Source organism: Oncorhynchus keta, chromosome 30 (assembly GCF_023373465.1).
Source record: "Oncorhynchus keta strain PuntledgeMale-10-30-2019 chromosome 30, Oket_V2, whole genome shotgun sequence".
Taxonomy (NCBI): domain Eukaryota; kingdom Metazoa; phylum Chordata; class Actinopteri; order Salmoniformes; family Salmonidae; genus Oncorhynchus; species Oncorhynchus keta.
Genome location: NC_068450.1, coordinates 54,601,205 through 54,623,445, shown reverse-complemented (window position 1 = coordinate 54,623,445; position 22,241 = coordinate 54,601,205). Strand labels below are relative to the sequence as shown.

The following is a 22,241-nucleotide window of genomic DNA, read 5'->3' as shown; positions in this document are numbered from 1 at the left end:
AATGTAAATTGGAAAGGAATGGAAAGAGCAAAGATCTAGGTATCATATCCACTTAAATTTGTCACAGATTGTCATACACTCCGTCATAGTTGGGATGCCCAACGCCACTTCTGCAGGAGCGTTGGAGAGGCTGGGATCTGGCATGCATTGATTGCTAAAGATGTGAAAATGGCGGAGTTACAAATGCTTTTGGAAGAGGAGATTCCAGCTGGACGTAGTGCATTATTAGATAGTTTTACCAATTTAGAAAGAGTTGCCGAGTATTGCGAAAGCAACTATGTTCAGGTAATGATACTTTATAACATTATCAATTATATATTCTACGACTATCATCTTTGACGGTGGGCGAAGTGATGGCTACGAGTTATGCCGATGAGGTGCAGCTACTCCACTGCAAGGGTGCTCCTGTTAGCGCGACCAAGCTAGGCTATAGATAGCTAGCTAACCTTAGTTAGCTACTTTATGCAGAACGTAGCTATGTTTTTCCTAATATGAAAACATTGGTTGCCGTTCTCCAACCGTCATACATGTATCGTAATTTATCAAACGTTTATTTAGTTGTTAGTATTTTTACTAACTTGACTTCGTTAGATAAGTAATAATGCTAGCTGAGCTAGCCCGAATTATCTGGGCACAGCTGGTTTCATGATTGACTGTCGTGATGGGGTATACAACAAGGTATTCAGCTAAGGTAAGGAATTTGATTTAAAATGTTGGTACACGTTCTGATACCAGAAGAGAATCAAAGGAGCCATAAGTAAACGAATTATGACTATAGCTAACTAACGTTAGCCACGGTTTCTAGTTAGCAGCGCTGCCATTACTGTCAAATTCTCCAGTGGTAGGGGTTTGAAATGCCCAATTCGTGTCAACATTAGGAGGCTGTAAACAGTGGTCGTGAAGAAAAAATATATATAATATGTGTGGCACTTGAAAGCGTTCTTCTCCTGCCAATACTTAGCGTTAGCTAGCTAATGTTATAGCCTTATTATGTGTTATGTGCCAAAACACATAACGCAAGCAAATTGGATCGGACATCCTGTATCACCAATGCCGAACTTCTTGTACTACTGACTGTAGAGTGGGAAAATCGGTGTTTCATAGACTACTTACTGGTAGTTCATAACGTTAGTCATGCCATGAAGTACGTTTTTTCTAATATAAAGTGCGTCTCTGACACCGAGTGTGAAACGTTTGTCAATAGTGCCACTGCCCTGGAACTAGAGGTCTTCACGGGTCCAAAAAGTTGGGCCTGTTCCGAAATGGATCTGGGACTTTACCACCGTGACTCGATATGCATAAATTCATTTTTTTAAATATAGAAACCCGTTCTGGACGGACCCGAGGACAATACACCCATTCCATTTAGACCGGAAGAATCCAGGGCCGATCTGATCCGAGTGATGGAAGCAGCAGAAAATCGTGTTTTTAAGCGACGTAATTAGCTGGAGCTGATAAAGCCAAGAGGGAGAGAGGTGCTGCTGTAGCAGGCGGGGGAGGGGCCATACTTTGAGCAAGTGACTTGGGGAGGTAGGAGGGAGAGATGAGACAGCAACCATCCAAGCCGACTCGGCCTATAGTAGACTAATAGCTGCCATAGCTAGGTTATTTATCATCAAATACGATTATGTAGTACTTGTCTAGGACTGCTTCAAACCGGGAGAAGCTAGTTAACGTTAGCTAGCTAGGCTAACTGAGGCTGCAAATTAAATGTTATTTGCCACATGTGCCCAAATACAACAGGTATAGATGGACCTTACAGTGAAATGCTTACTTACAAGCCCTTAACAAACAATGCCGTTTTAAGAAAATACAAAAAAGAGTAAGAGAAGAATAACTAACAATTAAAGAGCAGCAGTAAATAACAATAACGGGGCTATGTACAGGGGGTACCGGTACAGAGTCAATGTGTGGGGGCACTGGTGTCGCGATAATTGAGGTAATATGTACATGTAGCTAGAGTTATTAAAGTGACTATGCATAGATGGTAACGTTGCCATTTAATTAGATGAGGAGTCTTACGGCTTGGGGGTGGAAGCTGTTTAGAAGCCTCTTGGACTTAGACTTGGGTCTCCGGTACTGCTTGCCATCCGGTAGCAGAGAGAACAGTCTATGACTAGGGTGGCTAGAGTCTGACAATTTTTAGGGCCTTCCTCTGACACCACCTGATATAGAGGTCCTGGATGGCAGGTAGCTTGGCCCCAGTGATGTAGTTCACACTACCCTCTGTAGAGCCTAGCAGTCGGAGGCCGAGCAGTTGCCATACCAGGCAGTGATGCAACCTGTCAGGATGCTCTCGATGGTGTGGCTCTAAAACCTTTTGAGGATCTGAGGACCCATGCCAAATATTTTCAGTCTCCTGTCAATGAGAATTGGGGTGTGCTCGGTCCTCCTTTTCCTATAGTCCACAATCATCTCCTTTGTCTTGATCACATTGAGGAAGAGGTTGTTGTCCTTGCACCACACGGTCAGGTCTCTTACCTCCTCCCTATAGGCTGTCTCATCATTGTTGGTGATCAGGCCTACCCCTGTTGTCATCAGCAAACGTAATGATGGTGTTGGAGTCATGAGTGAACAGGGAGTACAGGACGGGACTGAGCACGCACCCCTGAAGGGCCCCTGTGTTGAGGATTAGCGTGTCGGATGCAGTGCATGCACTTTCTAATCCTACAGTTACAAATAACTCCATTCAGAATATTAAGTAGCAGCCTGCCAGTTGGCTCATTGTCGTTGTAACCTATCCTTCTCCTTTAACTTTCTCCGTCAAATCTAATTTTATTGGTTACGTACACATACACTCCGATGCCAGTTTATTAGGTATTCCCATCTAGTACTGGGTTGGACCCCGTTTGCATCCAGAACAGCTGGAGTTCTTCGGGGAATGTAAATGTTGCTCGGTTGGTATCAAAGGACCTAACATGTACCAGGAAAACATTCCCTACACCACTGCCACCCGCCTGTACCATTGACACCAGGCAGGATGGGCTCAGGCTTCTTATGTCAAATCCTGACTGCCATCAGCATGACAAACAGGAACTGGGATTCATCAGACAAGGCAATGTTTTTCCACTCTTCAATTGTTCAGTGTTGGTGATCGTGTGCCTGCTGGAACTGCTTCTTCTTGTTTTTAGCTGATCGGAATGGAACCCAGTTTGGTCGTCTGCTGCAATAAACCATCCGTGACAAGGACCGATGAGTTGTGCATTCCGAGATGCCTTTCTGCACACCACTGTTGTACTGCACCGTTATTTGCTTGATAGTGGACTGCCTGTTAGCTTGCACGATTGTTGCCTCTCAACTCTCATCAACCAGCTGTTTTTGCCCACAGGACTGCCGCTGACTATGTTTTTTGTTTGTTGTACCCTTCTCGGTAAACCCTAGACACTGTTGTGCGTGAAAAGCCTAGGAGGACAGACGTTTCTGAGATACTGGAACAGACGCGCCTGGCACCGACAATCATACCACGCTTAGGTCACTTGTTTTGCCCATTCTAAAGTTCAATCGAACAGTAACTGGATGCCTGTGCCTGCATTATATAGCAAGCCATGGCCACGTGACTCACTGTCTGTAGGAGCGAACCATTTTCGTGAACGAGGTGGTTTACCTATTAAACTGGCTACTGTGAATTTTGCAGATGTTATCGCAGGGCAGCGAAATGCTTCTAGTTCCAACAGTGCAGTATACATAACACAAAATCGTACACGTAAATCCCAAAAATGTTAATTAGACATATCAGAATGAGTAATGTCAGAGTCAGGTGTATATGTATATAAATAATATGTTTAATGGTGTGTATGGACAGTATATGAATAGGAAGGGTATGTACAGCAGTAGTTATTAGGGATGCACAATATATCGGAATTGGACGATATTAGCTAAAAATGCCAACATTGGTATCTGCCCGATGTGGAAAAACAAATGTCAAAGCTGACGTGCATACATATATAACGTAGGTACATGGCGTCATGACGCCAGGTAAAATTTTGCCATGTGCAACACAGCATTCCTAACCTAGCCCTCAATGTCTGCTGTGTGTATTGAGCAGTTATTAACAAGTCAAGCAGTCATTTGAAAGAGTAAGAACATTTCAGCGAGACAACTCAAAGGTGAAATCCATTAACGCCAAGATAATGGAATTCATTGCCCTTGACAATCAACCGTTGTCTGTTGTGGGTGATGTTGGATTTTGCGACTGGTTGAGCACCGGTACACACTAACGTTACCAAGTGATGGAACGCCATTTGGGTCTTTGCTTGTCAAAAAAGATACACGTCAAAACACTTTTTAATTGGCTTTTTAATTTGACAAGTCAAATAACACAATTATATTATAGAATGTTGTGTGTTCTGAATTTGCATGTGCAAGCCACTACTGTCAGCACTGTCAAAGCTGTACAAAAAGTCTGTAAACAAGCAAAAACCGGTCACGAACAATGTGTTTACAATACCGCGTTGGTAATAAAGCATTTTGTTCGACCGCAACTTCTGTGGTAGCTAACTTTAGCTTGGTACCGAGCTAGTCTGAAAACAATGACCAGTAAAAACTGCAGTCATGTTCATTGTTCTTAGCAATGATTTAGGAATCCTTGTAAGTATTAGCTAGGTAGCCACTTGTTGTTTTCCTATTGAAATTGAACTTCTGTTCATGAAAGTAAATAGCTACTTAACCCTGTTGCCCAAAACTAACGTTATAAGCAGCCAGCTAGCTTCATCTGACCAGTGAGGCTCGACCTGACCGGGTTATGTGTTGTGAAGCTAGCCACAATAAGGATTAGGCACAGTAGTGGAATTTGCGTTTTGCCTTCAAAATAAAAGTACCTATTTGAAACTTATGCAGAAGGTTACAATTGGTGGAGTCATGCCATATTTAGACTAGATAATGTTAAACAATGTTGGCATGTGAAGCAATGAACTGTGGTATCGGTCTACTCGGTGACACCCACAGAACACAACTGTGAAGAGCTTACACAAATAATGTAACACCCCCGGGGCGGCAGGGTAACCTAGTGGTTAGTGCATTGGGCTAGCAAACAGCAAACATCAGTAACTGCCACATCGAACCACACCACCAAGACTGAAATCTTGTTTTTTTTTCTTAATGAGCAGCAGAGAAACACATGTCAGAAGCCATGCATTGTCTGTCTTTAACACACCATCCATAGCAGACGGGGGAGGGTCGAGGGTTGACCTTTGAGAAAAGTAATGTCATTCAGTACATACTGTCAATAAGGGAAGTCTTGGTCAGAAAAGCAAGGACAGCGTCATCTCCAGGAAATTGTTTCCCTCTGAAAACATATGGCCTTAGCTTGCCTAGTCATCCTTCAGCCCCTGCAAGATCCTATTTATATGATGTCGATGCTCTCCTTTTTTATGCTGCTTGGCTTTGTTGTTTTCTTATTGCCTCTCTACTCTCGTTTCTCTGTTACTGATGTCTGTTTATCCTCTCTCGCACTCTCACTCCTTAGTCACCAGATAAGCACAGAGCGTTGGAGGAGACTAAGAACTACACTACCCAGTCCCTGGCCAGCGTAGCCTACCTGATCAACACCTTGGCCAACAATGTCCTGCAGATGCTTGACATTCAGGCCTCTCAGCTCCGCCGCATGGAGTCCTCCATCAACCACATCTCACAGGTACGGCTGCCGTGACGTGGAACACACTGTGTATATACACACACACACACAGATGCACACGTTGCAAAATACACACACATCCATATAGCCTAAGAATATCTGATTCGAAACGATAAGCATAGTTCAAAATTCTGTTTTGTTCAAGTCTATCAAGAAATAGTCTGAACTGTATTTCTCCCCCTTGTGCGGCCCCAGACAGTGGACATCCACAAAGAGAAAGTGGCAAGGCGGGAGATTGGCATCCTGACCACCAATAAGAACACCTCTCGCACGCACAAGATCATTGCTCCGGCCAATCCAGAGAGGCCGGTGCGCTACATCCGCAAGCCAATTGACTACAGCCTGCTGGATGACATGGGCCACGGCGTCAAGGTAGGGAGCAGTGGGGCATTGATGGTTACCAACTGGATTCCTGATGATAGTAGTACGTCTCGTTTTTGTACTGGAGGGAGTGAGTTATCATCAACCTTTCTTGTGGCACTAAGATCATGGACAAACACTGATCTTAGTGCAATAGGCGTTTTGGGGGGAACCCCCCCCACCCCCTTGTTTGGTACAAAGACAGTAGTAGGCCCTGGGGATAAGCACGAGGGTGTGGTGGTAACGGTGTGAGTCACTTTGTCTAGGACAGTGTGTGACTTGTTTGCTGCTTCCCTAACAACATCTGTGGACTGTAAGGCCTATAACTGCTACATGTGTTTCTGTGCATTTTCTCACTATTAGTCACTAATCCTCCTCTTTCTCTCTCTCTCTTTGCATCACTTATTTGCCTTTTTAAAATGAACCTAGTGGTTGCTAAGGTTTAAGGTAAGGATTTCTAAAGAAATTTAAAACTCTAAAAACAAAGTTGGTATGCGTGTAAGACCAGAGTGTGTTTTGTCTGATCCCAGGTTATGTTGTTGCTCTGTTGACTAGTACTTCCCTGTTGTTGTTTTTGTAACCTCTCACCGTGTCCTACAGGCCAGTGCTCAGAACATAAAGGCTGGAGCCGCAGGTCTCCCTCGCACCAACCCACCCACACAGAAGCCCCCCAGCCCACCCATGTCAGGGAAGGGAACCATTGGGTATGTAGATGTGGGAGGTACCACAACCCCTGTCCATGCTGCTCATGTCCTCGAGAAAAACATGCTTTCAGTCTCAGCCAACCACGATCAGACATCTAAAACATGTTCATCAATGGACAAGATCTGATCATCCAGGCACCAGGTGTCCCTTTGTACTACAGATTGCTGTAGTGTCCCTCTAGGGCTAGGGACCAGGCTACCCCCTCACCACCCAGCAGTGACCTTCAGTGACATTTAGTTAAGGTCCGGAGCAGACCTCTTTGTGAAAGGTCAAAGCTAGCCTGTGGCACATTATATTTTGTTTGTTGATCTAATTAATGTGCATACCTAATTTCTTCAGATGTGAGGTCATTCCAGTGAATGGGTATCTTCAAATCTGTTACTTGACATTATGGGCTACTGTTATTGTTGCGCTGTCTTGTTATGTGTCCCTGTCCAGTTTGTATCCCCCTCTACAGACCTGTCCATAACAGTGATGTATGTAATGGTTTATGACATTGTGTTTTATGGCTCTTCTAAAGTTTAAGTGCTGTGTGTTTGTGTGTGTAACCTTCAAACATGTCCCCCCCTAAAACGAGACTCATGTCAGTCGTCCATGACACACTGCCCTAGTCCAGTCTCTGGTGTAGAGGAGGCATCTCTGTCTGGTGTTTTGGTTGCTTTTGTCCCCCCCGCCCCCATATGTGTGATGTCATGTGACTCCTCCCCCCTCACCTCTAATTCAGGCTGTTCATGCTCTCCATGGCAACAGCGCTCAATGTTCCATCCCTTGAACAAGCACAGGGGGAGAAAAGACTTGGCTGCTCATCCATACTTTTGAGGCTTTTTATTCCACTGCAGCACATCAATAGACATCACTGTCCTCGGTTGATGTTGGGCTGTGTAAGAACTGAAGCAGCAGCAGCTGTGGACACGACTGATGCATTTAATGCCTTTCCCACCTACACCCCATTTTGAGTTTGCACTGGTTCTTTTATTTATTTTGGTTCCCATGTTTGTCCTCCTTTTCTTGTCCTCCTCCACCCCTCACTTGTGGATGTTAAACTCCTCTCATACCCCTCCCCTCGCAGGCGCCACTCCCCCTATAGGACACTCGAGCCGGTGCGTCCTCCCGTTGTCCCTAACGACTACGTCTCGAGCCCGACGCGCCATGGCAACATGGCGCCCCCACAGCAGAGCCCTGCACGCACTGCGTCTGTTAATCAGAGGAACCGCACGTACAGGTACCCCGCCCCGCATGCTCCCAGCACACCGCTAGCTAAAAACACGTCTAGAACACACTTCGAGCGGCCCTGGACTCACTGAACAGACACGCTTAGATTCAACTGCCCTGTAGTAAAGATCTGCTGCAATAGATTACAGACACTGTAGCTACATGCTACTAAACTCCTTTTTTCCCCCAACCCTACCCACATGACTTGTAAAATAATATCACTAGAAAAACTGGTCTGAAACCCTTCGAATAGGCACTACACCAAGCACACAGAACAAACGTACAGCTCAGATAGGAATGTATTCAAATATGTTTCTTTATCATCTGCGTAACAGCAGAGGAAATTCAGATGAGATAAACACGAGCAGCTCTGGGTGTCATTGAGGCTCCTACCAGGCAGTGAGAACAAGATCTTTAGGACTACATGACAGAGTATCTGCCACCAGAGAAATGAAGCTTGGGCTTTGTAATTCAGCTGATCCCCTTTCTCCGTCAGTCCCTTCTCTATTTCCTTCTGAGCACATTATTACGTTAAAACTAATAGTAGCAATGGTTGACCTTGGCTTAAATTAAACAGACAGGTTGAGCTGAAAGAACTATCTATCTATGCGTTGGTCCTTTCTTCCATCCATCCAGTTTCTCACTCATTCCCTGTCTCCAGTCTCCTCTTTTTATTCTCGCCTTGATTTTCTTCAGATGCCTCCAGCTTTGTGGCGCCTCTGTCTTTGTCACGTCATGTCTCACTAATGGACCGCCGCTAAATGTCATGTTGTAATTTGTGACGTTTTATTCATTTCTTTATTGCTGTACATGTCATCTCAAAGCAGAGCTGTTCATTTAAATCCATTCAGTGCTAGGTAGGTGGGGGGCAGGATTTTGGGCCAGGAGAGTCTCTGGTTTGGTAGGTTGTGCTTGCAGGTCCTCTGATACCAATAGGGCTCTAAGGGCCGGTTTCCTCCACCACAGATTAAACCTAGTTCTGGACAAAAAAATTCACACTACTTTTTAGTCCAGTAGTAGGCTTAATCTGTATCTGGGAAACCGGCCCTACAAAGTGTATATATAACCTCTAATCTAGACGGTAAATTACTTATTGCAAGCAGGTGTTGATTGGGTTAAGTGATGGGCTATGTGGCATCATTAGCAGTGGCAGCAGTGGAGGCAGCCACCCTAGCAGCAGCAGCCGCAGCAGCAGCAGAGAGAACAGCGGCAGCGGCTCCGTGGGCTTGCCTATCGCCGTGCCAACGCCTGCCCCGCCCCCCACAGCATTCCCAGGTAAGGTCTAGACCCATGCCTTGCCCACTGTCTAAGCTCCGCCTACTAGCTCTCTAAAGAGCAATACGGTCTGTCGGACTGCTTTAAACTCTCCTTCCTTCCCCCTTGATAGTGTCTGAGCACCTGTCTTTATCTCCTTCTCCTGTCTTTCCTCTTTTTTTCTACTGCCTTCCTCCCTTTCCCACCTGCTGATGGTGCAGGTACTGCCCCTGCCCTTCCCAACCCTGCTAAGCCACCTCCCACTACCACCACTACTCCCGTCCCACCTGATGGCCTCGCTGTACTCTCTCTAGCTCCTAACCCCTCCCCCCCCCCCTCCTGAGGGTCCACCCGTGCCCCCTCCCCCACCCCAGCTCCCCACTGCCGTCACTAGCACCGGCCCTGCTGCTTTCAGCACCCCCGCACAAGGTGAGTGTCCCACCACCACCACCCCTGCATCACATCCATCTCTCCCATCATCCCAGGACCACTTCCATCTCTCCCATCATCCCAGGACCACTTCCATCTCTCCCATCATCCCAGGATCACATCCATCTCTCCCATCATCCCAGGACCTGTATCTGTCTGTGTACCAGCAGGCATGTTGTCACGTGGGCCAGTCATTCTCCACCCCTGCATGATCAGAATTCCTCCATCACCCTCTCTCTCACTGTCTGATCTGTCACTCTGTCTTTTCCTTCTTCCTCTGGGCGTCTCTCATTCCCTCCTTAGGGCAACTCTCTCCCATCGCTCCCAGTCACCACCTGCATGCTATCATCACAACTTGTGCATGAGTTAAATTGTTCTTGTGTTCTTACAGTAAGTGATGTTGAAAAGGGTCTTTGACGATGTCTGAATACCAAAAACAGCAAAGTGCTTAAATTGATCCCATTAATTAAGTGCATCATGTGACGGGAACCAGAAGTGCTAAGTAAAGCGACATAGCTACACCGTACCAAAATCTCTCTCTTGTTCCCTATGCTGTCTGTACCCCAGGTGCCCCCCAGTTCTTCAGCATGAACCGACCGGTGCAACCACTGAACCCTCCTGCGGTGGGGGGGTCTCTGCCGTACCGCCGGCCCGCGTCATTGACGGGCCAGCCCAACTCCAACATGCCCCTGGCCCTGAACCAGCCCAACGGAGGACCCCACTTCAACCAGGTCCCAGGTAACAGCCCTGACCAGGAACACTATCACTCCTACCAGAACGCAAATTGTCTTTTGTGTTTAGATATTGAGTCTGCATTTTAGAGATTTCTTTCATATATTATTGTCTGGTTTGGATCCTGGAGCGTTTGGGCTCCTGGTCCATCCTGTAACTCATTTGTAGGAAGAAAATGTATACCGACCCCTATTATTTATGTTACTTGGCTGAGAGTTTGGTTAAAAAACATGAAATACTAGCTGACAAAAGTTTTTAGATCTTGTGGAAGCAAACTGTCATTTTGTGAGTTCTCAGAACCTCAGAGTATTAAATTCATACACGAAAATGCCATTTGATTTCAGCAGACAAGTGAAATATATGGGAAGGCACAAAGCGCCTTGGTCGCGGCAGCTCGCTGTCTTTTTTTTGTGTGAAAGGATTCCTGCTCTTGATTTAGCCTTTTTTAATGCCTAGTCTGCCTACTGATCTAACTGGCTTCTATCATATTCTAATACCACCACATCTCTCTTTCTGCCTTCCTTCCTCTCCTTTCTTTCCTAATTACAATCTGCTGCTCTTTTTCTTCTTTCTTTCTCCTCTCTCGCTCTCCCCGCTTCTCCTGTGGTGTGGTGTGTCTGTAGCAGGTCCTCTTGTTGCCCCCCCTCCCCCGTCCATGCAGATCACTCCCCAGCTCCCTCTGATGGGCTTTGTGGCTCGGGTACAGGAGACCAGTAAGTGGCGTTTAGCTCCTCTGCCTTGTTGCTTCGTCTTCACAGTTGCTCCCTCGTGCATGTGTTTATTTTACTCACGACGTGAGTCAATTTTTGTCGATACTTCAAAGCTGAACTATCCATCAACTTCGATAAAAAATCAACTTCTCATCTATGCACGTCGAAATTGTTCTCCTTTCCCCCAGTTTTCCTTTACACTTTCAGCATGGATACCCAAACAACCACTGCAGCCCTATGCATGGGAATGCCAGTGTCAGTCAACATGTAACTAACCAACCAGTGGAATGTAGGCATGGTGGTTTCTGACTGTTGTAACCCCCAGTCTCAGACGTGCCCCCTCCCCCGCCCCCCATAGAAGAAGCTGTGTTTGAGGAACCCACCCCGCCCCCTCCACCTCCAGAGGACTATGAGGATGATGAGGAGGAGGAGGAGGAAGAGTCGGCCGTTGTGGAGTACAGTGATCCCTACGCAGAGGAGGACCCCCCGTGGGCCCCACGCACCTACATGGAGAAAGGTAGCGAATAATTCTCTCTGCCACCCTGATCTAACCCCTGCCCTGTCCACTTCTCCTATTCTTCCCTCTGTCTTTCGCCCTCATCTCCCTTGACCTCTTCGTTCCTCTAACATCCTCCTCTCTCATTGGTGCACAGTGGTGGCGATCTACGACTACGTGGCGGACAAGGAGGACGAGCTGTCCTTCAACGAGGGCGCCATCATCTACGTCATCAAGAAGAACGACGACGGCTGGTACGAAGGAACGATGAGTGGCACCACCGGCCTCTTCCCCGGGAACTACGTCGAGTCCATCATGCACTACGCCGACTGAGGAGAGGTGTAGATAGGAAGGTCAAAGACTTTGTTAGGCAGAGCATGATCACATTGTAGAAGTCGACGAGGAGATGAGCGTTCATGAAGAGTATACAACTGTCCTCAACCGGTCTACCAGATGAAGTACATTGTACAACGGCCACTTGTAGATATTCCCTGTGTTTTTGAATGATATGAGACTGTATGGTGGTGGTTTTTGTATGTACTATTAGGGCTTCATTTTGTCTTTACTATTATTATAAGGAAGGCCACAAGGATTATTGTGATTTAAAAAAATATTTTTCTCATTTCCTTTTGCGCTTATTTTAAAGTTGTATTTATTTGGACCATGTATTATATAGGGAGGGATGGTACGGTGGGCAGGGCTGCTGATTTAAGGATAGAAATATTTGTCAGATTATCCCGATGAAGTTCTCTACTCTCAGCCCAAGAGAAGACACTCAATGAGAATGCTTTCCAATATTTTCTCTCCTGACATTCCCAGAGCCTTTCTCGACTCATTTTATTTAAAACCAGGAGCTCCTATTGGTTAGTGGGATGAGATGGACTGTTGTGCTTGGACTTTATATGATGTCAAGTTTGGCAACACAACAAAGCTTGACAGTCCCTGACAAAACATAGACATTAGTGGTGGGTAAGACTGGGGGGAAATGAACTATGAAACTCTCTTCAGTTTGGATTCAGCAGTTAATGACTTGGTTCTGGCCCCAGGCTAGGGCAGCTTAAAACACTAGGGCTTAGAGCATGCTCAGTCACTACTGCACTTGCCTCACTTCACAGGCCAGTTAGGTAGAGCAGTTGTTTCTCAACCTTTGGTCCCTGAGATGACGACACTGATTTGGTCAGCTCTAATTGAAGACTGCTTCAATGGCACAAAACAAGTTTGAGAAACAGAGATAGCCGTCTGGCCCAAAGTAGAAAGGATAACGCAAAATTAGTGTCTTAAGTCACTGCCTCACCTTGTAATCAATACAGAAGAGATTGATTTTGCCTGTCTTGGTAGAGGGACTGTCAGGAAGCCACCTTTTAGGTAGACAAACATTCTGGCCACTCATTTGCATCAACGATTTCAATATTTCATTCTTATTGTAGTGGGACCTCACCAAAGGGTGGCAGACTGCATGTTTTTGGGAAAAAAATATTCATTAGTCTCCTTTTCTGCTATATTATTCCTGTCTTAATATTTTAGATATGGTGTGGTTATTGGTTTGGTTTTAAATATTCACCCATATTACCATCGTTGACAGGTGGGGTTTCATGATGCATTTATAGGAGGTGATAAAGGAAGCTTGTGCCATATTGAAGTGTGTGTGTGTGTGTAAGGTATCACTTCCATTTGCAATAAAAATAGCCAGTGGGATGGGTTTGAAAATGTAGATCTTTGAGTTGTTTGGAATTGAAAGCACATACATTAGTAAGATAATTGTTACTGAAATTATAAAATTAAACTGTATTACTGCCTCGGATGAGGACTAATTAAAATGAGCATAAAAGCCAGCCGTTGATTACAAACCGGCACCAAAACCGAAGCATTGAGTGTTTGAGGTACAAGTATTATTTCCAATGTGCTTGGCCGTGTCTGAGGGCTCTGTGCTTGTCTGTCAGTCAAATCCTTTATTTTTTATTGAAAGTGCATCTGTTCTTGCATGCCATTTTTTGTAATACTGTAGTGGTGTCTGAAACCCAGTTGGCCCTTCACAAGGCAGCCCCAGAACTGGACCCTAGGGGCAAGGTCAGTGAAGCACAACCTTTTTGAATATTCAGATATGTTATGTAGAATAAACATGCCTCTGACATATAGCATAAGGACTCATGTCAGCTCTATTCAGGACATTTATCTGCAATGTTCCACAATGCTGTGCAACGCTAAATGCAACCCCAGGTACTACTAAACCAGCCTCATCCAAAGACTAAAGTGTAAGCTAAATCCATGGCAACTTTTTATCCCAACATCTGAAGATCAATTAAGTTATGGGATTTGACTACTCCAGGAGGAGCCATTCATTTAATGTGTAAATGGAGAATATAAGTGTAAGAACAAGTGGTCTATTCCCTCAGACCAAGATCTCTCTGGATGTCAAGTTAAAACAGTCCATAATGCCATTGTGTTGCACAGTAAAAAAAGTTTAACTTTAGAAATATCATATTTGTAAAACCATGAGAACAAAAACCAATAAAACGATTAAGATTTATTGTGGTATTAATCTTCCTTTTTACAGACTATATTAACATGTTAGTTACCACGTGCTCTGTTTTCAGAGATTCCTCTTGTTTCATCCCACTGTACTTGTGACAGCAGATACAAAAATCATTAATTTTCTATGCTAAAGTAAGCATATTCTCATTGAGTTTATATTTCAATCTAGTTATACCTGATAAGTGTAATTAACTGACTTAAGTGTCCGTTTAAACACTTTCTTTAACAATAATAAACCCCAGAGTAAAGAAAAGCTGAACACATATCTTATTCTTTGAAGAGAAGAGTTGCCCCCAAATGAAAATGGTACTTTACACAAAGTGAAAAATGCATTAGTTTTATACAACAGTATTGACTTGGAATCATCTGAACTTAAATTTGACAACTCTCAAAACTACCAGCAGTACAGAATAGTAAAGAATCTATGAGGGGTGATATGGGAGAGAGAGAAGGGTTAAAAATCTCACTGCAGACAGTGAGTGAAACTATACATGGATTGTCTGAAGCAGCCAGTCCCCTTTCACTTTAAGGATCACAGATGAGTGTCTCGACCACAAACTTGTTCTCAAAGTGACGGATCGTCCTGCAGTTCAGGGCTTCACGCTTCTCCCTGCCTGCAAGGTACAGATGAAGGAATATGTAATAAAAATGAGTGTGTAGACCTATATAAAACATCTGCTATGGCACCTGTTCATTGGCCAGAGTATAATGCCGTGTGTTTTCAGGTCCACCAAGGGGCCGAAGGAATTTCACAAAATGGTCGATACATGACTATTCGGGGTACATCTTAAAAAGTGTGTGTGTCAGCAGTACTGACCCAGTATGGTGTGTGTGTCAGCAGTACTAACCCAGTATGGTCTCTCTGCGTTCCAGCTTGTAGGTGTCTCTGCCCTTGCAGAGGCTGTAGATGAAGTATCCCAGCTGGTCAACGTTCTCCAGACGCTCAGTCACCATCATCTGCTCATGGACCAGGTAGGACTGGGGAAGGTAGGTACCAGCCTAGGGGGGAGGGGGCAACTCACACACTTAATTGACATTATTTCCTTCAACATTTGATAGATTTTTTAAAAATGATTGAAATACATAAACAGCTCCAGTCGTATGTGTGTGTGTTACAGGTACCTTGATGTTGATGAGCAGCTCCAGCAAGTCTTTGGGGGGCATGACGATGGAGGTGTTGAGGGAGATGACGTAGCACTTGTTCAGGCTCAGGTCCAGGTAGGCTGTCAGCCTCTGAGGAGGAGGAAAGGAATTCGATCCAACGCTACAAAAACACCCGGAGGTACTTTACATTCAAACCTCAGACCTCAACACACACGATCACGTTCAACTTCAATTCAGCACATGTTTTATTAACACAGTACTGAACACTTACCGGTTTCTAGAAATCAGAGTTTGACGGATAATACGCTGGAGGAATTACTTTCCTCTTTGAGCCGTAAATGCCTGGTAGCAGCTAGATAGACCGAGCTCTGATGTCACATATGCAGTATTTCTCAACAACAATTCACACCGCTGTGTGTGTGTGTGTAGGTTTCCATCCAATTAAACAGATTAATGTGAATTTTCTAAAAATCCACATAAAAACAACATGCGCCCACCAGAGATGCATTTCATCAAATTCATCAAATTGACTAGCCTGTGGATAAAAGGCTGTGCCTGATGACTTAACACCGTTTGCAGTTAAATTCCCATGAACCAAATAAAAACATACTAGTTAAATGGGTTTCCATCAGATTTTCAGTGTGCCCACTCCGGTATTGCCAAATGTGCTCAAGCCAACAACTCAGATACATATGGGAGTATGAGCCTACACGACAAGATTATGGACAAAAGAGCAAGATTTTTGATTTGTCAAAACGGCAGCCAAGCATTTGCTGATCATGTCGCCAGAATAAGACTCTGGATATTTATTGGAAAGGTGCACCGTGGTCATTACCTTCCACGTTCACCACTCCGAAGTTCTTCAAAACGGATTTAATCTGTAGCCTAAAACTGCATGGTTCCCAAACAAGTCGCAGTGAGAGGTGCATGTCATCGAGTGACCCAAGTTTACTTCGATGTGATGGTTATTATATCAATATTTGCACATAAAAGCATTTCCACCGACTTTTCTCACAATTAATTTTACTAACACAAAAGAGCTCACCTTGTCTAGTGTATTTATGGTTGTCGACATTTGGAAAGTTGACCGACAAATGTTCAGTTTCGGCCTGTCGTGACTATCCGACATGCACTTCAGTCGCATAAAAAAGGTTGGATGGAAACCTGGTTTTGTGTGTGTGTGTGTGTGTGTGTGTGTAGCAGTGTTCTCTTCTCACGCTTTTGAAGTCATGGACGATGTCGGCCGGGTCGCTGTCTGAGAACTCGGGCACAGGCACGTTGATTAGCTCCACCTCCTCCAGCACACGGATGCTCTCCTGGATGTGTCTCAGCGCAGAGGGCAAGACGTCCTCGTCCTGAACCATGTAGTCCTGCTCAAGGTAATCCACCCCGCACCAATACACCCTGCGCTCCTGAGGAAGTCACGGGAAGACGACAACAGTGAGGACTTGTCTCTCACCCTGACTCGCTCTACCTTACCAACACTGTAGATAGCTAGCACACTGGGTTGGTTTCCCAGAAATATCTCCCGATTAGGGGCTGATTCAAAAGTCCAAGACTAGGCTTAATCTGTGTCTGAGAAACCAGCCCACAGCATATGCAAATGTATCAAATAACCAAGGAAAGGCATCTTTAACTACACTGAACAAAAATATAAAAACGCAATATGTTAAGTCTTGGTCCCACATTTAATGAGCTGAAATAAAAGATCCCAGAAATGTTCCATAAACACAAAAAGCTTATTTCTCTCAAATTGTGTGCACAAAATTGTTTACATCCCTGTTAGCATTAATCCTTTGCCAAGATAATCCATCCACCTGACAGGTGTGGCATATTCAGAAGCTGATTAAACAGCATTATCATTACGCATGTGCTGGGGACAATAAAAGGCCACTCTAAAATGTACAGTTTTGTCACAACACAGTGCCACAGATGTCTCAAGTTGAGGGAGAGTACAATTGGCATGTTGACTGCAAAAATGTCCACTACAGCTATTGCCAGAGAATTTAATTTAAGAGAATTTGGCAGTACGTCTAATTGGTATGATAACCGCAGACCACACGTAACCACGCCTGCCCAGGACCTCCACATCTGGCTTCTTCACCTGCGGGATCGTCTGAGACCAGCCACCCCGACAGTTGATGAAACTGAGGAGTATTTCTGTCCGTAGTAAAGCCCTTGTGGGGGAAAACTCATTCTGATTGGCTGGCCCCACCCATGGCTGCGCCCCTGCCCAATCATGTGAGATCCATAGATTAGGGCCTAATGAATATTTAAATTGACTGATTTCCCAATATGAACTGTAACTCAGTAAAACCATTGAAATGGATGCGTTTATATTTTTGTTCAGTATATAGTTGAGCCTATGGCATAATAGGGGTCTAACCAACAGTCCCTCACCAGTATGTAGGTCTTGTAAAGGTAGGCCCCTCCCACCACCACACCTGACAGCATGAGAGCCAGGCCCAGGCACCTGTACCAGCAGCACACCTTGGACTGGCGACGCACTCGCATGCCATCCTCCAGGTCCTGAGAGGAAGAAGACAAATATAGTACATGCACATTTGATTTGATCATTTAAAATACATTACACCAGGCAACAGATAAAGTACATAGGCCTATATTAAAATTGCAGAGGATACATAAAACAAAGTAAAAAGACTTCTTGCCATTGTGGTCCTCTATAACATACAGAGTAGAGCCTACAGACAGCCTCTCGCAATACCCGCATGTCTGCCTGTGTTCCATTACATAGGTTCAACCCATCAACCATTCTCAATGAACAGTAGGCTATGTCAGCCCAGACGAATCATGGCTAGCATTAAGAAAACTGACCTCTATACATCCTCTTTGTTGTTCAAATAAAAATTGCTCCAACACAACAAAGCCAAACGGTGTTTGATTCAAATAGTGTGACTACTATGCAAGCACAATACAGCTGTGGTGTGTTCTGTGGATATCAGTTGGAGTATGGTAGTAGTGAGAGGGGTGCTTATGTAACGTACCCTTCAAAACACACAGCTAAACCTCCCTCCCTTTCTCACCAACCCTCCCTCGCTTCTCTGTGACCTCACACCTCCTTTCCATCATCGACTTCTTCAAGACATTATTTCTAACCATTACTCATTTACTGCCTTATCTTGTAGGCCTCTCCACCATCTCTGTCGTTTTTGCTCCCTCACTTTAATATTACGGAGCCCAGGGGCACATGTTGTAATTTGGCGGCAGGCCCTTTTCCTGAACTTGCTGAAGTTGTTTATGCAGAGTTGGGGTGGGGTTCGTATTGAAACAAAAGAGTGGATGTCAACAGCTCTAGCTCTCCCTGGAGATCAGATGAGGAAACAGATCTAAGAGATCCCCATGCTCGTACACTCCTCACTTCAGGTTAGCTTATTAACATGGCTACAGGTCAGGAATAAGGAGGTGGCTCGTGGATGGTCTCTGTGGACCATGCTGTCTGGTCATGTCACAGACCTTCACTAGTCTGACACCTTATCCAGGATATTAGCATTTAATCTCACCCGTCTGACTGTCCAAACTGCTCCCCTACAGGTGAAACAGACATGATGGCCAGGTCTTTCTATGCAGGGGCATTTTCTCCCCAGGTCTGTCCCTGGCTGCTGCATTCCTCTGCTATTATTCCTCAACTCACTCAGATTCTCTATCGACTTGTAATCTCATCTGCATTCTATTTCCAATGGAACCATGTATCCACCCAGATACTTTGCATTTGGAAAGTAGTCAGTCCACTTCCATTTTTCCACATTTTGGTACTTTACAGCTGTATTCTAAAATGGATTAAATCGTTGTTTTCCCTCATCAATCTATACACAATATCCCACAACGACAAAGCAGTGATTACAGCCTTGAGTCTTCTTAGGTATGATGCTACTAGCTTGGCACACATGTATTTGGGGAGTTTCTCCCATTCTTCTCTGCAGATCTTCTCAAGCTCTGTCAGGTTCGAAGGGGAATGGCACTGCACAGCTATTTTTAGGTCTCTCTAGAGATGTTTGATCGGGTTCAAGCCCGGGCTCTGGCTGGGCCACTCAAGGACATTCAGAGACTTGTTCCAAAGCCGCTCGTGCATTGTCTTGGCTATGTGCTTAGGGTCATTGTCCTGTTGGAAGGTCAATCTTCAAATCAAAAGTATTTGTCACATGCGCCGAATACAACAGGTATAGTAGACCTTACAGTGAAATGTTTACTTACAAGTCCTTAACGAACAATGCAGTTTTAAAAAGTCCCTAACAAATTGAGATAAGAAGAACAAATCATTTAAGATCAGCAGTAAATAACAATGGGGGGCAACGACAACGCAAATGGTGGGTAGCCATTTAATTTACTGTTCCAGAGTCTTATGGCTTGGGGGTAGAAGCTGTTTAGAAGCTTCTTGGACCTAGACTTGGCGTTCCGGTACCGCATGCTGTGTGGTAGCAGAGAGAACAGTCTATGACTAGTCTGGGCCGTACACACTACCCTCTGTAGTGTCTCGCGGTCGGAGGCCAACCAGTTGCCATACCAGGCAGTGATGCAACCCGTCAGGATGCTCTGTAAAACATTTTGAGGATCTGAGGACCCATGCCAAATCTTTTCAGTCTCCTGAGGGGGAATAGGTTTTGTCGTGCCCTCTTCACGACTGTCTGTGTGTGCTTGGACCATGTTACTTTGGTGATGTGGGCATCAAGGAACTTGAAGCTCTCAACCTGCTCTACTACAGCCCCACCGATGAGAAGGGGGGCGTGCTCGGTCCTCCTTTTCCTGTAGTCCAATCATCTCCTTTGTCTTGATCACGTTAAGGGAGAAGTTGTTGTCCTTGCACCACAGTGTCAGGTCTCATCGTTGTCGGTGATCAGGCCTACCACGGTTGTGTCATTAGCAAACTTAATGGTGTTGGAGTCATGCCTGGCCGTGCAGTCATGAGTGAACAGGGAGTACAGTAGGGGAATGAGCACTCACCCCTGAGGGGCCCACGTGTTGAGGATCAGAGTGGAAAATGTGCTATTACTGCTGAACCTTCTCCCCAGTCTGAGGTCCTGAGCACTCTGGAGCAGGTTTTCATCAAGGACAACCATCTCCACAGAGGAACTGGGGTTCTGTCAGTGACCATCAGGTTCTTGATCACCTCCCTGATCAAGACCCTTCTCCCCAGATTGTAACATTGAAGGTTGTACAATGTAACAATAATATTTAGACATAGGGATGCCACCTGTTAGATAAAATATGGAACGGTTCCGTATTTCACTGAAAGAATAAACGTTTTGTTTTCGAAATTATAGTTTCCGGATTTGACCATATTAATGACCAAAGGCGCGTATTTCTGTGTGTTATTATGCTATAATTAAGTCTATGATTTGATAGAGCAGTCTGACTGAGCGATGGTAGGCAGCAGCAGGCTCGTAAACATTCATTCAAACAGCGCTTTCATGCGTTTTGCCAGCAGCTATCCTCAAGCACAGCGCTGTTTATGACTTCAAGCCTATCAGCCTAATGGCTGGTGTAACCGATGTGAAATGGCTAGCTAGTTAGCGGGGTGAGCGCTAATAGCATTTCAAACATCACTCGCTCTGAAACTTGGAGTAGTTATTCCCCTTGGCTTTTGTGGAGCAATGGATAACGCTGCTTCGAGTGTGGCTGTTGTCGATGTGTTCCTGATTCGAGCCCAGGTAGAGGCGAGGAGAGGGGACGGATGCTATACTGTTACACTGGCAATACTAAAGTGCCTATAAGAACATCCAATAGTCAAAGGTATATGAAATACCATTGCTAGAGAGAAAAATAGTCCTACAAATACTAACTACAACCGCTTACCTTGGAATATTGAATTCTCAAGTGAAAAGGAACCACCAGCTTTCATATGTTCTCATGTTCTGAGCAAGTAACTTAAACCTTAGCTTTCTTACATGGCACATATTGCACTGCACTTCTCCAACACTTTGTTTTTGCATTATTTAAACCAAATTGAACATGTTTCATTATTTATTTGAGGCTAAATTGATTTTTATTGATGTATTATATTAAGTTAAAATAAGTGTTAATTCAGTATTGTTGTAATCGTCATTATTACAAATAAATAAATAGGCCGATTAAATCGGGCAATACCCTGCGCCAACCGTAAACATGAATCCATGCGCTTGGGGTGAGTTTGGACTCACATGCTTCTTATTGCTGATACAGCATCTACTAACAATTGATAGGTTAACAAAAACGTCTGTACACAGCATGCATTTTGTCAGGAGGAAAGACAACACACCGAACTTAAGACATGAATACACTTAATTTGGTCAATTCAGATCACGACTGTCTATGGCGTCTACATAAATGCATTTATATTTTACTCTTCATAACCAAAACAGGAAGAACTGTTCGAATGAATAGGAAAGACGACCTGAATGTTCTTCAGGTATGTCAGGCCTCTACTAAATCAACACCGAATCGAAAAGCTAACACGGTCCTGCCCAGGCCAGGAACTGCGAACAACACTCAGTCTGCAGAAAATGATTTGTGTAGCAGCCATTTTCCGACATCGCCCGTGTCATGGGTTGAATTATCAAGAGTCTAGCTAGACATGTTTCTAATCGACGTTACTTTGTTTCAGTTATGGTTATACGTTGTTTGAACGGTTACAGTTGCGTCTTCCACGTTTGTTGCAACAAATATTAACCACATTGGTTCAGCTCAACTCACCCTCTCCTCCGGAATAAGCGCTTCGGCATTGCATCCTTTCTTCAAATCCCTTTGTCCAAAGGACGAGTTAAATGTTACTTTCACCATTTTTTAAACCTAAATGTTAGACCAAGCGACGAAATCACCTTCTGCAGGAATGTCTTCGTGCGGCCTCTGATTACAATGACGTTGCTAAAAAAAAACACAAAACATCCCGAACGGGTCACATGAGTGATTGCAGGCATTTGGCTGCATTCAAGAACCTATACGATTTTACAAACTTTCTTGAACGTTTTTTTTCTCCCCACTGGGGGGCAGTACAATCTCAAATATATTTAATGGTAGATAGGCATTTATCGTATGGAATAAAAACGTGTTGATTAAATGTTGCACATGAGAAACTCAAAAG

At 44.6% G+C, this 22,241-nt stretch overlaps 2 protein-coding genes across 17 annotated transcripts; one reads left to right on the top strand and one right to left on the bottom strand.

Moving 5' to 3' along the window:
• Positions 1-76: 76 nt before the first annotated feature.
• LOC118363743 (abl interactor 2-like) lies at positions 77-14,057 on the top strand. 16 transcript variants are annotated; one of them, XM_052488569.1, is made up of 11 exons: positions 77-285; positions 5,465-5,632; positions 5,828-6,004; positions 6,422-6,439; positions 6,593-6,696; positions 7,767-7,919; positions 9,054-9,184; positions 10,160-10,330; positions 10,951-11,037; positions 11,360-11,551; positions 11,688-14,057. In XM_052488569.1, exons 1-11 carry the CDS (start codon positions 169-171, stop codon positions 11,861-11,863), a joined length of 1,494 nt encoding a protein of 497 aa, XP_052344529.1. In that variant the 5' UTR covers positions 77-168; the 3' UTR covers positions 11,864-14,057. The 16 variants fall into 16 exon arrangements, with proteins under 16 accessions (XP_052344529.1, XP_052344543.1, XP_052344539.1 ...); XM_052488573.1 differs by having other exon boundaries at positions 78-285; positions 11,393-11,551; XM_052488572.1 differs by having other exon boundaries at positions 78-285; positions 10,948-11,037; positions 11,393-11,551.
• On the bottom strand, positions 14,040-22,219 carry LOC118363746 (integral membrane protein 2B-like). Its single transcript, XM_035744927.2, has 6 exons — positions 21,854-22,219; positions 17,567-17,695; positions 16,384-16,578; positions 15,185-15,295; positions 14,911-15,061; positions 14,040-14,676 (listed from the first exon to the last, which is right to left on the bottom strand). The coding sequence occupies exons 1-6, from the start codon at positions 21,938-21,940 to the stop codon at positions 14,588-14,590; spliced, it is 762 nt and encodes a 253-aa protein (XP_035600820.1). The 5' UTR covers positions 21,941-22,219; the 3' UTR covers positions 14,040-14,587.
• Positions 22,220-22,241: the final 22 nt, after the last annotated feature.

What these genes read in the sequence shown, in the direction of transcription:
- LOC118363743 (XM_052488568.1), top strand. Translation starts at nt 169, where the DNA reads ATGGCGGAGTTACAAATGCTTTTGGAAGAGGAGATTCCAGCTGGACGT. An exon ending in GCCCCCCACAGCATTCCCAG is followed by an intron (nt 9,185 to 10,159) that starts GTAAGGTCTAGA and finishes TCTGTACCCCAG; the next exon opens with GTGCCCCCCAGTTCTTCAGC. An exon ending in ACGCACCTACATGGAGAAAG is followed by an intron (nt 11,552 to 11,687) that starts GTAGCGAATAAT and finishes ATTGGTGCACAG; the next exon opens with TGGTGGCGATCTACGACTAC.
- LOC118363746 (XM_035744927.2), bottom strand. Translation starts at nt 21,940, where the DNA reads ATGGTGAAAGTAACATTTAACTCGTCCTTTGGACAAAGGGATTTGAAG. An exon ending in AGCTGCTCATCAACATCAAG is followed by an intron (nt 15,062 to 15,184) that starts GTACCTGTAACA and finishes CCTCCCCCCTAG; the next exon opens with GCTGGTACCTACCTTCCCCA. An exon ending in ACGCAGAGAGACCATACTGG is followed by an intron (nt 14,677 to 14,910) that starts GTTAGTACTGCT and finishes TGTACCTTGCAG; the next exon opens with GCAGGGAGAAGCGTGAAGCC.